The sequence below is a fragment of the Stenella coeruleoalba genome, assembly GCF_951394435.1.
Source record: "Stenella coeruleoalba genome assembly, chromosome: X".
Classification (NCBI taxonomy): domain Eukaryota; kingdom Metazoa; phylum Chordata; class Mammalia; order Artiodactyla; family Delphinidae; genus Stenella; species Stenella coeruleoalba.
The window spans coordinates 21,037,989-21,053,644 of NC_137152.1; the positions used below are offsets into that span (position 1 = coordinate 21,037,989).

The 15,656-nt window shown below is 43.1% G+C and overlaps 1 protein-coding gene and 1 long non-coding RNA gene across 5 annotated transcripts in view; one reads left to right on the top strand and one right to left on the bottom strand.

Moving 5' to 3' along the window:
• Positions 1–1,623: 1,623 nt before the first annotated feature.
• Positions 1,624–3,925, bottom strand: LOC307180865 (melanoma-associated antigen B4-like). The gene has a single exon (XM_079911402.1). The coding sequence runs from the start codon at positions 3,587–3,589 to the stop codon at positions 2,480–2,482; it is 1,110 nt and encodes a 369-aa protein (XP_079767528.1). The 5' UTR covers positions 3,590–3,925; the 3' UTR covers positions 1,624–2,479.
• A 1,524-nt stretch (positions 3,926–5,449) lies between these two features.
• Positions 5,450–15,656, top strand: part of LOC307180079 — a 104,582-nt gene continuing 94,375 nt past the window's right edge. For all 4 annotated transcript variants that reach the window (XR_013825674.1, XR_013825675.1, XR_013825676.1 and 1 more), the window contains exon 1: positions 5,450–5,725. This is a non-coding gene — a long non-coding RNA (uncharacterized lncRNA). The remainder of the gene's footprint in view (positions 5,726–15,656) is intronic.

Consider the following 15,656-nt stretch of genomic DNA (forward strand, 5'->3'; position numbering starts at 1 on the left):
CCCTCTACCGACCTGAGTCCTCCCGAGCCGGAGGCAAGTGGGTGACACATGGAACTACCCCTGCCTGGGGCTTCCCCGGGCCGAAAGGGTGGTGGGGCTATGTGTTTGTTCCTCTCTCTCTTCGGTTGGGCGTTCCCCTTGGTCCTCACTCGGAGTCCTTACGCTGGCTCTTCCCGTGACCTAGAGAGGCCTGTGCTCTCATACTACAGCCTTTACTTCCCCGAGACCACCTAGGAGGATGTGAGGGTTGCCTCACGTGGGCATGACTGCCTGTGGTCACTCCTGGCCGACAGTAAGGGAGGGATTCTGTGGCGTCCCCGCTTTTATGACTTGGGTGGTTCCCTCAGTCCTCATGGTCCTCTGCTCGACTCTTGGCATGACCTGGAATTCCTCCCTGTGCTCCCCTGAGGCTGGCCCCTGGGACCAAGTGCCTCATCTACCTGAGACGCTCTAAAAGGAAAGGCGTGGGGCGCACCATGCCAACATTCCTGGATTTGCCAAGGGGAGGTATCCAGTGGCAGGGCTCTGCTCTAGGTGGAGTCCCTTTATCCTCATTTAGAGTCACTAGATTTCCAGTCTCTACTGAGTGAGGCTGTTCCCCATAGACCAAGGCCCTCGCCTCCCCGAGACCACCCCCAGTGGAAAGAGGGGGCAGGTCAGCCAGAAAGCTTTGTCCTGGGCCTCCTGGGGCTGACCTCAGGGGCGGGACTCTGCATTCTCCTCTGTTCTGGAGTGAGTGGTCCTCTTGCTCCTCATTCAGGGTCCTCATCGTGATGCCTGACCAGACCCAGGACTCCAGCCTCCACTCCCCTGAAGCTGTGCTCCTCAGCACAAAGGCATTACCTTCTTGGGAATTCTGAATTGGAAGTCAGGATGAACCAGATCTGTCCAAAGCTGTTGGGGTCTTCTGAGGAGCAGGACTTTACAAGGCCCCACTCTTCTGGAGTCAGTGGCCCCTCAGTCCTAACTCAGGTTTCTTACCTTGACTTCAGGTAGCATATGGGACTCCACCCTCCCTACTGTCTGTCTGCCAGCCTCAGGCCAAGGCTTTCACCTTCCTGAGACACCAGAAGGGGAGATAAGAGACCTATTCCCTGGCTACCTCTGCTGGGGGCCTCTGTGTGGTCCCCTTTGTTATGGGGAGTCCACTCATCGGCACCCAGTGTCCTCACCCTGAAGCAAATTAAGGCCTGTTAGGATCTCCTACTTGGGCAGAATTGGAGATGCTGCCACAAGACCAAGGAACTCACCTCCCTGAGAACCTCTCCACCCTTGCCCCGGAGGAAAAGAAGGGGTACCTTCAGACAGGCAGCTCTGCGCATGGCCACACAAGGGAGAAAGCAGGGTAGACTTTGTGGGGCGCCCTTCTGTTCTAAGGTCCTCACCTTGAGTAACTATCAGAGGCTGGGACTCCTCCCTCCACTGACCTGAGGACACAGCTCTTAAACCAAGGCTTTTATGTCCCTGAGAAACTTGAAGAGTGAATGAGGAGATGCTGATCTTTTCAGGGTATCTGACATTGCATATGTAGAAGACCCCATTGTCACCAAAAATTTTTCTTTTTATTCACACCATTCACTTATTCAGCGTTACTGTATTCCAAAACAGTGCTTTGGGAACAGGGCCCCTTTTATCCCATGAGATACATTTTGGAGTGGTGAGAAGAAAAATGAATTAAAAGACGTAAGGTCTGGCTTAGGCTGGGAGGAGTGGAAGAGTGTAGGCTCTAGACTATTCCAGACCAGGGGACTAGACCCAGCAAGGTCACTTAATCAGTCTTGTGAACTTGAGACACCTGCAAGTTATTCACCTGTAAAGGGAGTCTGCTAAATCCTATCCTGCGTGAATGTTGGAATGTTATGTACTACATGTAAAGCAGTGGCATACTCATTAAGCAATATTGGGTTTTTGATGAATGGCAGTTATGATATGATTATTATGAACCCCGAAGTGCCACCCTCCCATCAGAGTTTATTTTTAATCCAGTAGGTAGCAGAGAATATGCAGTGCACTAGGGCAAAAGAAACAAATACTCACAAATGAGCTAAATCAAAGTATCTTTTATTTCTACCAAAAGAAAGTTTAAACGAAGTAAGGCAAACCACGAGTTAAATGGCTTTTACTCTCTGTTTTCTCCATTTTTTGTTTCTAAATATTTTCTGTGGTCGCCTTTCACATTTCCATGAAAATCTCTATTGCAGTGCCATGTTTTCTACTTCTGGATCATACAGAAAATATAGATGGTTCGTTTTTCTGTTACATATACCAAAACTGTAACTTTAGAACTCTTTAAACAGCAATAAATATGCAAGCAATGTCATTCACGAATTCATATTCTTAAGAAAACACACTATTATAAGAAAAAAAATTTGAAAAAACCTAAATCAATCAATCAATAATATATAGAAGTTACTAGTTTAAAACAGGAAGATAAATAAGATCTATACTTTGTTCCCTCCACCCCTACTACTACTCTGCACTATTTAGGAGCCTGACTGCTCTCTTCCAAAACAAAGTAAGCAATCTGCCCGCGGCCTCCCCCACTACATTTGGGGCAGATGTGGACCTTGGCCCTGGAAGGGGCTCTGCCCGCAGCAACAGCTGCAGCCCTGGCCGCGACTCTCACTCTTGCTCTCTCTTCTTCATCTTTCAGAGCCTCCTCATAGAGATCTGGTAAGGCACTGGGGACGGTACCAATGATCTTGGCCACAAACTCCAGCACTTTCATCTTGCTGGTTTCAGCGTGGGCTCTCGGGCCCCACAGGAACTCATAGCGCGGAGGATCGCTGTCGGGCACCTGGCAGTAGGTGAGGTACTTCTGCATCACGAAATCTTTCCTGATGAACCTACTGGGCTCCCCAAAGATCAAGTGCCTCCTCCCAGCATAGAAACCCAACGCATTGAGGAATTCCCAGAGCTCCACTTCGGTGGCACGGTTGCCCTTCGTGAAGATCGCGCCCAGGACAGTCATCAGGAGACCGGAAGTGGGCAGCCCCGACTCATCACTTGGACTTCCCTCGCTGGGGAGGGCCATCTTGCTGATGAGGGCGTAGGAGTGATTGCTGGGGTCAACATCCTTCACCTCGAGGCCAAAGACCACCTCCATGATCTCAGAGGCTCTGCTGAGGATCTCAGGGAAGTGCTTCTGGTACTTCCTGTTGATAGCCTTCAGCAGTGCTGCGTGCGGGATGGGCTCCTTCGTCTTGTACTTCTCAAGCAGGAACTGCACCAACTTTCTGACCTTCCTGGTCAGAGGATCTCTGCAACTGCTGTGAATGAAAGGTGCTGCCTGGGAGGTACCTGCACTTTTCTCACCTTGGCTCTGGGCACCCTCTTCAGATCCTGGGCATGAAACCCCTGCATCACGAGAGCTCGTGGCTGGGGCTCCCTGAGGCTCCTGGCGAGTGCCAGCAGCAGGGGAGCTCGGGGGAGTGCCTGGAGAAACAGAAGCGGGGGAGGAGGGCGACTCTTCCATCTCTTCTGCCGCCGCCGCCTCAGTGGCCTGGGCACCCCTGAGACTCTGAGTCTCCCCCCGGGCCTGGTGGCGTTTCTCGCGGGCACGGCGCTTGCTCTTCCGGCCCCGAGGCATGATGACACAGGTCAGGGCCAGCAGGCGGGAGTGTGCGCAGGAAGGCAGGCAACGAGGGCACCTGGGGGAGGGACAAGGAGATGCTGTGAGCACCTTCAGCGGGGAGATTCCTCCCTGGCTTTAACCAAGGCCGCCTCTGCAGGGTCCTGGAGGGCACTGCCCGAGGACCCACAGGGCTCCTGTTCTCCTGCTCAGCCTGTCCCCTGAGACCCCTGTGGCGGACGGTAGAGTGAGCCTTGGGCCACAGCCAGCCAGCCCTGCCTGGGCGGTACGGGGGTGACAGTGGGGGCTGGCAGGGGAGGTAGGTCCCCACGGTTCCCATTCAGAGTCAGGATGACAGTTGTTGCCAAGACCCCCACCCCCAACCCCTCCCCTCTGCTGCTCTGAAGTTGACACCACCATCTTCCACGACACCCAGGAGGAGGAAAGGCGGGAGCGTTCAGCCCACCACCGAAGGGTCCTGGGACCCTCCCTTCTGCTGCCTGGTGGCTGCCCCTTCAGAACAAAGCTCTAACCTCCCTCGGAACTGGCAGAGGAAATTACGGGCGGTCTCAGCCTGACAGTCCTTTCTTGGGAGTCTAAGGGTTGACAAGAGGGGACAGGCCATATTCTCCCTTGTCCCTTCTCTTCGGGGTGGGTGACTCCCTCAGTCCTCACTCGGGGTCCTCCCTGGACGGCCGGTGCAGCCTGGAGCTCCTCTCTTGCCCCGAGGGCCATCTGCTCGCACCAGTGCCGGCACCTCCTTGAGTCTCATTCGGAGGCGGTGAGGGTGACCACGCGGCCGCACGTGGCAGAGTTTTACCAGGCCTGCAGCGTGCGGCAGACAGGGCGAGGCCCTGCGGCTGGCGGCCCCACTGGCCCTCACTCAAGGGCTTGGGCTGACTCTTGGGAGTGCTTAGGACGCGCCTTCTGCTGGCCTGCACCTCCCCTCTCAGACAGCAGCCCTCCCTCCTCCGTGTGTGGCCAGAAGGAAGCGGCTGACAACAGGGGAGGGGTTCTGAGGTGCCCTTGCGACGGGGAGGACGGTCCTCGCCCTGACTCCTCCCGTGCCCTGGAAATCCTCCCTCTGCTGACCTGCGGCCAGCCCCTCAGGACAAAGCCCCCTCCTCCCTGGGCCTCCCGCGTCTGTCCGTCCGTCCGCGTTTGCACTGAGGGAGCCCCTCAGTCTTTAGACCTGCCCGGAGGCTCCCAGGCCGACGTCAGGGGCGGGGTCCGCGTGGCCGCCATTGTGGGGTGTGGAGCCCCTCGGTCCCCACGAGGGTCCCGTCCTTCACTCCACAGGGCCTGGGGCACTCCCTCTACTGAGCTGAGCCAGGGTCCACCAGCCTCAGAGCGAGGCCTTCCTTGCCCGAGACCCCGTGGGGGAAGCGGATGGACTTTGGGCCTAACAGCCAGGCCCGAGCCTCTGGGGCCGAGAGCAGGGGCGTGGTGGGCGGGGCCTGTGTGGCCGTGGGCGGGGCCTGTGTGGCCGCCTCTTTTCGGAGGGAATGGGGATTGGGGGTGTCAGGGGCGTGTCCCCACACTTCTAACTGGGGTCACCTCACACCTTGACACCTGACGAGACGTGGCACTCCTCTCGCGGCTCACCGTCGCCGGACGTCAGCTCTCAAAAATGGCCTCGCCCCCACAGCGCGGCTCGGAGGACGTGACTTCCGGTCATGCGCATCTGGGCTCCAGGAGGACGGCAGGGGCGGGGCAGTGGGGGTGGGCGGTGGGGGGTGCTTCCGGGGGAGCTTCCCGCAGACCTGGCACGAGGGCCTTTCATTGACTCTTGGCAGGTCCTGGGACTTTTCCCTCTGCTGAGCTGAGTCAGCAGGCGTCACACCTTGGTTCTCATTTCTGTCGGCACCCCCAGCCGGAAGTATCTGGGGCCCTGAGCCTCACAGCCATGCCTGGGTCCCCCGAGACTGACAGTGAGGGCTCTTTGGGGCCCCCTCTTCTGTGGTGGATGCTGCTCTCAGTCCTCTCTCAGTGTCTTCTCTTGACTCCCTGTAGGTGCTGGGTACCTCCCGTCTGCTGACCTGAGGCCAAGGCCTCACATCAAAGACATCAGCTCCCTGAGACTGCTGGTGTGAAGTGCAGGCACATCTCATCTGGACTCTTCTGCCTGGAGCCTCCCAGACATGGCTGCTGCAGGTAAGATGAGCTGAGGGGAAAGGAGGCGAGACTCTCTTCTGTGGTTTGGAGCCCGTCAGGTCTCACTCAAGGTCCTCACATTGACTGCTGGCGGGGCCTGCGATTCCTTCCTTCTCTGGTATGAATCCATCCCTGTCCCCAGCCATGCCCCACAGAATCCCAGAGGAGTTAGTGAAGGGGCGCCTTAGCCTGACAGTTCCCACTGTGGTCTCTCTTTGTTGACATCAGGGGCATTGCCCAAAAGTTCAGAAATGAATTTCTGTCCTTTTGTACAACCACTGTGTTACTTGCTTTTCTCTTTTAGTCCGTGTGCGATGGTCTATTAAGATGATCACTTAAAAAGGCCAGTTGTCATGCACTAAGAAAGTTTCAGATGGTTATTTCACAGCCTGTGGACCATACTGCCACATCCAGCCCAATCTTTGGTGTCCCATGCTCCTGGCATGCGGGCTCTGAAATGCTGCCTCAGATTCCTTCAGTGAAGCAGTAGAGATTCATGGTCCCAGAGCACAGTGGAAGAATCAAGGGCTCAACGTTATAGGCTTTTCTCTAATCACTCCTGTCATCTGCCTCTCTTGCAGGCTACAGACCTGTCTCGAATTCAGGGCATCCCCCTACCTGCCCACAGTCAGGTTCTAGTTCAACACAGCCTTAGTCTCTCCCAGGGGGTTCTCATTTATTTTGTTTTGTTGTTGCTGGTATTGTTCTTTCATTCTCCCTTTTATAGTTTCTCCAGTATCGAGTTTAGTAAACAGCAGCCCAATTCTGGTAGCCATCTTGGAAACTACATATGAGGCAGTGTATTAGCATGCTCAGGCTCCCGTAGCAAAACACCACAGGCTGGATTTCTTAACAACAGAAATTTATTTTCTCACAGTTCTAGAGGCTAGTAGTTCCCGATAGAGGTGCTGGCCGACTCAATTTCTGGTAAGAGCTCTCCTCCTGGCTTTTTGCTATGTCCTCACAGGGCCTCTTCTCTGTAAATACACAGAAAGAGAATGATATCTGGTGTCAGTTCCTCTTCCTGTAAGGACATCAGCCTTATTGGATTAGCGCCCCACCCTTATGACTTCATTTAATCTTAATAACCTCCCTAAAGACCCTGTCTCCAAATACAGTAACAGTGGTGGATTAGGGCTTCAGCATATGAATTTGTGGGGAGTGGGGAGGGCACAATTCAGTCCATACCAGGTAATAAATCTGTAAATAATTTAAGGAGAAGTGGCATATTTACAATATTCTTTTCCCCATGAATAAACATAGTGTACTTCTTTATTTATTTGGGATTTCTTTTTCTATCAGTACATTTTTATAGTTGCCTACAAAAAGTTCATGTACATTTTTGTTAAGTTTCCTTTTAAGTAAGTTTTGGATGCTGCTGCTGTTGTTATGGGAGTATTTTCTATTAATTATTCTAATTAGCTATTGCTTTTGTGTGGTTAGGCTCCTGATTTTGGTATAGTAATCTTATATACAACAGCTTTTGGAGTCTCTTGTTCATTTGAGTATTTTATGCACTGGTTCCTTGGGATTTTCTAATTAGAGGGTTATATTGTTGCCATTTATTATCTCTGTCTTTTCAATATTCCTTCCTCTTATTTATTTCAATATTTTTATTCTTCTAGTTATGTATTCCAGTCCACTTTTAAACAGTAGATACAGTACCATAATATGTGTATCTTTGTCCTGACTTTGATGGGAATGCTTCTAACATTTCACATTTATCTAAGTTTGCTGTAGATTTTAGGAAATGAAAATTCTCTTCAAATGTTATTTTACTAAAGGCTTTTAACCATGGTGTTAAGTATTTTTTCAAAGGCTTTTTCTACACCCCTGGACATGATCAAATACATTTTATTCTCTAATCTATTAATATAGAGAAAGTCCAGTTGACAATTTTTTGTAATGTTATAATATCTTTGCATTTCTTGAAGTCAGCCTCTTTACTCACTGCTGTATTGGATATGCCATGAATTTATTTAGGATAGATGCCTCTACATAAGTGAGCTTAGCTCAAGTGATTTTTTTTCTTGGGGTGTCATTATTTGGTCTCTGTATGAAGGTCAGCACACCTATTAAAATGAGTTTAGCAATTTCTCATCAACAGATTATTGGAGAAAGAAAATGTGGTATAAAGATATGATATTTATAATGAACATTTTCACTAGAGAAATTATTAATGTTATACAACCGTTCAGAGAAGAGTAAAATGAACCCAATATACCTGACACTCAGAATCAACAATCATTAATAGTTAGAGGTTAAACATAATAGTTAGTGGTAAATATTGATCCAGTTAGCATTTGTTAGGTTTTTACTTTACAGATTTTGAAATTTCCAGACAAGGAATTTAAATAAATTTGAGTACTATTTTAAGAGCTCTAATAGGAAAAATAGACAATATGCAAGACTAAATAAGTAATGTTATTAGAGAGAAGGAAAGTATAAGAAAGAATCAAAACTAAATGCTAGAAATCAAAAATACAGTAAGAGAATTGAAAAAATACCTTTGACAGGCTCATTAGTAGATGTGACACATGTGAGGAAACAATCAGTGAATCTGAAGATAGGTGAATTGCACCTCCTCAGTTGAATCAAAAAGAGAAACAAAGAACAAAATAATTAACAGAACACCCAAAAACCATGGGGCAATATCAAGAGGTGTAATATACAGATAATTCCAATGCCAGACAGAGAAGAATGGGGGTAGAAATACATTTGAAACAATAGGCCAAGGACTTTCTAACATTAATGACAGACACCAAAGCATAGATCCAGACAGCTCAGAGAACACCAAGATAAATACCAAAACAAACAAACAAACTATACCTGGGCATATCGTATTCACACTGCAGAAAACCAAAGGCAAAGACAACATTTTGAAGAAAGTTGGGGGCAGGGAGAGACACGTCTCCTAAAGAGGAAAAAAAATAAAGATTATAGCAAACTCCTCATCAGAAAGCATGCAAGCAAGAAGAGAGTGAAGTGAAATCCTTAAAATGTTGAAAGAAAAAGTATCAACTAGAATTCTGTATCCAACAAAATTAAAAAAAAAGAGAGAGAGAGAAGGGGAAATAAAGACTTTCTCAGTCAAACAGACAGACAAAAAAACCCGGAGTCAATTCATTGCCTCATAGGCCTCATAGTAGATCTACTGTGCAAGAAATGTTAAAATAAATTCATTATGTGGAAAGAAAATGATATAGATCAGAAACTCGGATGAGTATAAAAAAGGAAAAGCGTCAGAGAAGGAATAAATGGAGATAAAAGGAAATCTTTAAATTTTGTCATTCTTAATTAATTTAAAAATGTTTGTTTTAAGCAGCAATAGTAACAATGGACTAGGTGATTGTAGCACATGGACAAGTAAAATAAACGAGAGCAATGTCACAAGAGACAGGAGGGAATTAGAAATCCTCTGTTATAAAGAATCGGCACTACATGTGAAACAATATGATATTACTTGAAGGTGGACTAAGATTATTTAGAAATGTGTATTGTAAACCCTAGGAAAGCCAGTGAAGAGGTTAAAGAAAAGTATGAACGATATATCAAGAAAAGAGATAAAATAGAATCATATAAAATGCTCAGTTAATACCAGAGAGCATAAAAAAGGATATAAAAAAGAGCAAATGCAACAAATAGAAAACAGTTACACAAATAGTAGATTTTAATAAAACTATTGATATATCAATAATCACTTTAAATGTGAATACTCTAAATACACGAGTTAGAAGGCAGAAATTATCACAGTGGTTAAAAAATAAATTAAAAAAGACTCAACTATATGCTATCTATGAGAAACCCATTTGTGTATCAAGACTCTGATAGGTTAAAAGCAAAAGGATGAGAGATTTTAGTACAGTGAAACTCTTCTATACGATACTGTAATGGTGGATACATAACATTATGCATCTGTCAAAGTCTAGAACACAGAGAATGACCCTAATGTAAACTATGGACTTTAGTTAATGATAATATATTAATATTAGTTTATTAATTGTGACAAATGTACCACACTTAATGCAAGATGTCAGTAATAGGGAAAACTGTGTGTGTGTGTGTCAGGGTGGGGGTATATGGGAACTAGTGCTTTCGGCTCAATATTTCTGTAAGTCTAAAACTGCTCTAAAAATAATGTCTATTAATTAAAACAAGAGCAAGGGAAATTCACATACATGGTAGACACATAACCAGCTTACTGTAATTGGAATAAATCTATATTGTAATTGAACTAAAGCACTCAAGCAAGAGTCAGCTACAGAAAAAGAAGGAGTCTTTAGATGATGTGATGGATTATCTTGTTAAGAACATACCTCTAAACTGTCTGGTAGATTTCTTTTATCTTCAGCTGACCAAGTCTCAGAATGCTGAGAACCAAGGTGCAGGGCAAGACAGGGCCAGCCAAGAAGCTTAGCAACCTGAGCACAAAGCACGTTAAACTTGTTCCTTTCACCAGTACATGGTGCAGCCAGCCAGATGACACCTTCTGTTACGCTGAAATTAACCTGTTAGGCAAATCTGTATTGAGGAAGCAGGAAGCTAGAAAATGCACCCTTACTTGTGGTCATTTTCAGCTGAATAAAGAACTTTAAGGTTTCTGACATTAACAGATAAATTCTTTTGTTTACTTGGCTGGTGAAAAAAAGAATGGTAGACTTGTCAGAGCCTAGCTAGAACTAACTAAAAGTTCAAGTGCACTTATGGTCTCTTGTGGTCATTGTGTTGCTACTGTTAATGTACGGTTCTATTAAATAGAAACACATTCATGGGGGCTGTGGTATGAACTAGTATCTGCTCTGATTTTGTTTGAATGGGACTCATCACTGGTTTGTCTCATGATGCATGCTTGTCTAACTTTATTTTAGTTTCTTGTATCTCAGTTAGGCATTTCACCTTTGAATTCAACAAAATGCACTTCAGAGTAGACTGCTTAAAAAGAAGTAGAGGGATAGAGACAGATATACCATGATAAAAGTAGTCAAAAAAAGCTAAAGTAGCTATATAAATTTCAGCCAAAGCAGATTTCAGAACAAGGAATAATATCAGGGATGTGAAGAGACATTATGTAATAATAAAAGGATCAATTATCTGAGAATGTATTACAACCCCAAACATATATGCACCTAACAACAGAGCATCACAATACATGAGGCAAAAACTGATTGAACTGAAAGAAGAAATATACAGTCATAGTTGCAGGCATCAACACTTCTGTGTCAGTAATTGATAGATGAAGAAGTCAGAACATCATTACAAATATATAGATGGCATGAGCAATCCTAACAATCAGCTTGACCTAATTGACATCATACACTACTCCACCCAACAACAACAGCAGAATATACATTCTTCTCAAGCTTACATGTGACATTCACCAAGCTAGACCAACTTTTCTTTTTCTTTCTTTTTTAAAATTGTTAAAAAATTTTTATTGGAGTATAGTTGATTTACAATGTTGTGTTAGTTTCAGGTCTACAACAAAGTGAATCTGTTATATATATACATGTATCCACTCTTTTTTAGCTTCTTTTCCCATATAGGCCATTACAGAGTATTGAGTAGAGTTCCCTGTGCTATACAGTATACACACTACTATACATAAAATAGATAACTAATAAGGGCCTACTGTATACACCACATTTTCATCCATATCTCTGTCCATAAAATACCATTAAACACACCTTAACAAATTTAAAAGAATACAAATCATACAAAATATGTTCTCAGATCACAGCAGACATTAGAAATCAATAACAGAAATATATCTGGAAAGTTCCCAAATATTTATAACTTAAACAATACACTTATAAATAATTCATAAATCAAAGATTTCTTTAAAATTTATATCAAAGATTTCTTCTTTAAAATTAAAATTTCTCTTGAAATCTAAAAATTTCTTGAAATAAGTGAAAATGAAAATACAGATTACCAGAATTTGTGGATTGCTACTAAACTACTGCCTAGAGAGAAATTTAGAGGATTAAATGCAAATATTAGAAAAAAAAGAAAGCTCTGATGCAAATAACCTAAGAGCCCACCTTAGGAAACTAGAGAAAAAAGAGCAAATTAAACGTAAAATGAGCAGAAGAAAGGAAATAATAAAAAATAATTATAAATAAATGAAATTTTAAAATAAGAAAACAGTAGAGAAAATCCATAAAATCCTCAATGACATCAATAAACTTGGTAAGTCACTAGCCAGGATAACCAAGAAAGAAAATAGAGAAGACATCAGCTACCAATATCAGGAATAAAAGAGGGATCACCACTCTGGATCCCAGAGACATTAAAAGGATTTTTGTCAAAATGGAATGTTATGAACGGCTCTATGTCTACAAATTTGATAAAGATGAAATGGATTAGCTCCTTGAAAGGCACAAACTACCTAAACTCATTTAAATTGAAATAGTCTGAAGAGCCTTACACCTATGAAAGAAATTTAATTAATAGTTAAAAACCTTCTAAATAGAGGAATCTTTAGGCCCAGATAGTTTCATTGATGAATTCCATTAAATATTTAAGGATGAAATAATACAAATCATGTGCAATCTTTTTCAGAAAATAGAAGAAGAGAGAAGCACTCTGTTTTTTTTATGAGGCCAGCATCACCCTAAGCCCAAAGCCAGATAAATATATTACTGGAGAGGAAAACTACAGACAAATATCTCTTATGAACATAGACAAAAAAATCCTTAACAAAATAGTAGCAAATGGAATTCAGCTGTATGTAAAAGGAGTAATACATTATTACCAAGTAGGGCTCATTTCCAGAATTCAAGCCTAATATAACATTTATAAATCAATTAGTGATTTTATCAGAATAATAGACTGAATAAGAAAAATGTTATCATACCAATAGATGTAGAAAAATAATTTGAAATTTTTAATACCCATTTAGGATAAAAACTTTAAAAAGTAGGTTTAGAAGGGAATTTCTGTAACCTGATAAAGGGTACATAAAACCTAGAGCTAACCTTATACCTAATAATGAGGGAGTGAATGCTTTCCCCCTAAGACTGGAAATGAAACAAAGATGTCCTCTCATTACTCCAGTTCAATATCATGATGGAAGTCCTATCCAGTGCAAGACAAACAATAACAAATAGATAAAAGGTATACAGAGGGCTTCCCTGGTGGCGCAGTGGTTGAGAGTCCGCCTGCCGATGCGGGAGACACGGGTTTGTGCCCCGGTCTGGGAAGATCCCACATGCCACGGAGCGTCTGGGCCCGTGAGCCATGACCGCTGAGCCTGCACACGTCCGGAGCCTGTGCTCCACAACGGGAGAGGCCACAACAGTGAGAGGCCCGCGTACCACACACACACAAAAAAAAGGTATACAGATAGGAAAGGGATAAATTACAATTATATACTTTTTGCACAGGAAATGATTGTCTATGTAGAAAACCACAAAGAATCTATAAAGAAAGCCTCCTGGACCTAATAACAGTATAATTGCTTTACCATATACCAGCAATTAACAATTGAAATTAGAAGTTTAAAAAAGCAAAAACATTTACCAATGCAAAAAAATGAAATACTTAACTATAAATCTAACAAAATATATACCAAATCGATTTGTGGAAAACTACAAGACACTTACCAAGAGGATCTAAATGAATGGAGAAATATTCTCTGTTAATGAATTGATAGACTCACCATTATTAAGATGTGAATTATTTCTAACTTAATCTATACATTTAATGCAGTCCCAATCAAAATCCCAGTAACTTATTTGTAGAAATTAAAAAAAACCTGATTCTAATATTTATATGAAGTGGCAAAGGTCCTAGAAGACCCCACACAATGTTGAAAAAGAAGAATGAAGTTTGAAGACTCACAGTACCCTATTTCAAGGCTTAAAATAAAGCTGTAGTAATCAAGACAGCATAGTATTGGTGAAATAGACAAATAGGTCGTTGAACCAGAGAATTGAGAGCCCAGAAATAGTCCCACACAAATATAGTCAACTAACTTTCGACAAAGGTACAAAGGCAAATATCAATAAATGAAAAATAATTTTTTTCACCAAGCAGTGCTAGAGCAATGGATGTTCATATGGGAAAAAATGAACTTAGTCACAAACCTCACACCTTACACAAAAATTAACTGAAAATAGAGTATATATCTAAATGTAAACTGCAAAACTATGTAACTTCTGGAAGAAAATACAGGAGAAAATCTATGACTTTGGATGTGGTGATGAGTTTTAGATACAATAGCAAAAGCACAATATATAAAAGAAAAAAACTTATAAGTTGGACTTTATTAAAATTAAAAAGTTTTGCTCTGTGAAAGATACTGTTAAGAGAATGAAAAACTAAGCCATAGATTGAGAGAAAATATTTGCAAATCACATATCTGATAAATGACTTGTATTTGAATGTACAAAGAACTCCTAAAACTCAACAATAATAAAACAAGGAACCAGTAGTGGTTTAAATGGTGTCTCTAAAAAGAGACTGTTGAAACCTATGAATGTGACCTTATTTGGAAAAAGTCTTTGTAGATATAATTAAGTTAAAGATCTCAAGATGTGATCATCCTGGATTAAGGATGATCTACCCAAGGACAGGTCCCATAAGAGAAAGAGGAAGAATTGAGACACAGACATAGAGGGGAAAGGCATGTGAATATGGAGGTGTAGGCAGAGATTGGAGAGATGTATTTACAAGCCAAGGAACATCCAAGAATTGCTGGGTAGTTACCAGAAGGTAGAAGAAAGGTCTGGAAATGGATCTTCCCTTAGAGCCTCCAGAAGGAACCAACTCTTTTGACAGCTTGATTTCAGACTTCTGGCCTTCATAACTGTGAGAGAATAAACTCCTTTTGTTGTAAGCCTCCCAGTTTGTGTTATTACAGATGTTCTACAAAAATAATACATTACCTTATTTTAAAAGTGGACAAAAGATCTCAACAAATATCTCACAAAAGAAGATAGACAGATGATAAATGGACATGTGAAAGGATGCACAACACAATTTGGCACTAAGGAAATGCAAGTTAAAACAACAATTTTTTTTTTTTTTTTTTTTTTTTGGCGGTACACGGGCCTCTCACTGTTGTGGCCTCTCCCGTTGCGGAGCACAGGCTCCGGATGTGCAGACTCAGCGGCCATGGCTCACAGGCCCAGCCGCTCCGCGGCATGTGGGATCTTCCCGGACGGGGGCACGAACCCGTGTCCTCTGCATCGGCAGGCGGACTCTCAACCACTGCGCCACCAGGGAAGCCCAAAACAACAATTTTTTACCAGTGCACACCTACTGAAAGGCTAGCAAGGATGCATTTGGATCTCTCACACATTGATGTTGAAAATGCAAAATGATGCAGCTATTTTGGAAACAGGTTAGTGGTTTCTTAAAAAGCTAAACATGTTTTTCTGATACAATCCAGAAATTGTGCTCCTGTTTATCCAATTGAATTGAAAACTTAATGTCAACACAAATAACTGTATATAAATGCTTATAGCAGCATTATCCATAATTACCTTACCAAAAACCAAGATGCCTTTAATAGGTGAGTGAATAAATAATCTGTGGTACATACATACAATGGAATACTATTCAGCAATAAAAAGTAATAAACTATCAACTCCTAATTCACGGGATAACATGGATGAACCTTAAATGCATATTGCTAAGCAAAAGAGGCCAGTCTGAAAATACTGCATACTATATGATTCCATTTGTAAGATATCCTGGAAAAGACAACAACAGAGACAAAAAACAGGCCAGTAGTTTCTAGATGTTTTTTTGTCAGGGGGGAAGTGGTTGAACAAATGAAGTACAGGGGATTTTTTAGGATAGTAAAACTATCTTTATGATATTGTAAGGATGGATATGAGACACTATGCATTTTTTAAATCCCATAGAACATTAGAGAACAAAGAGTGAACCTTAACATATGCAAATAAAAAATCAATTCAGAGAT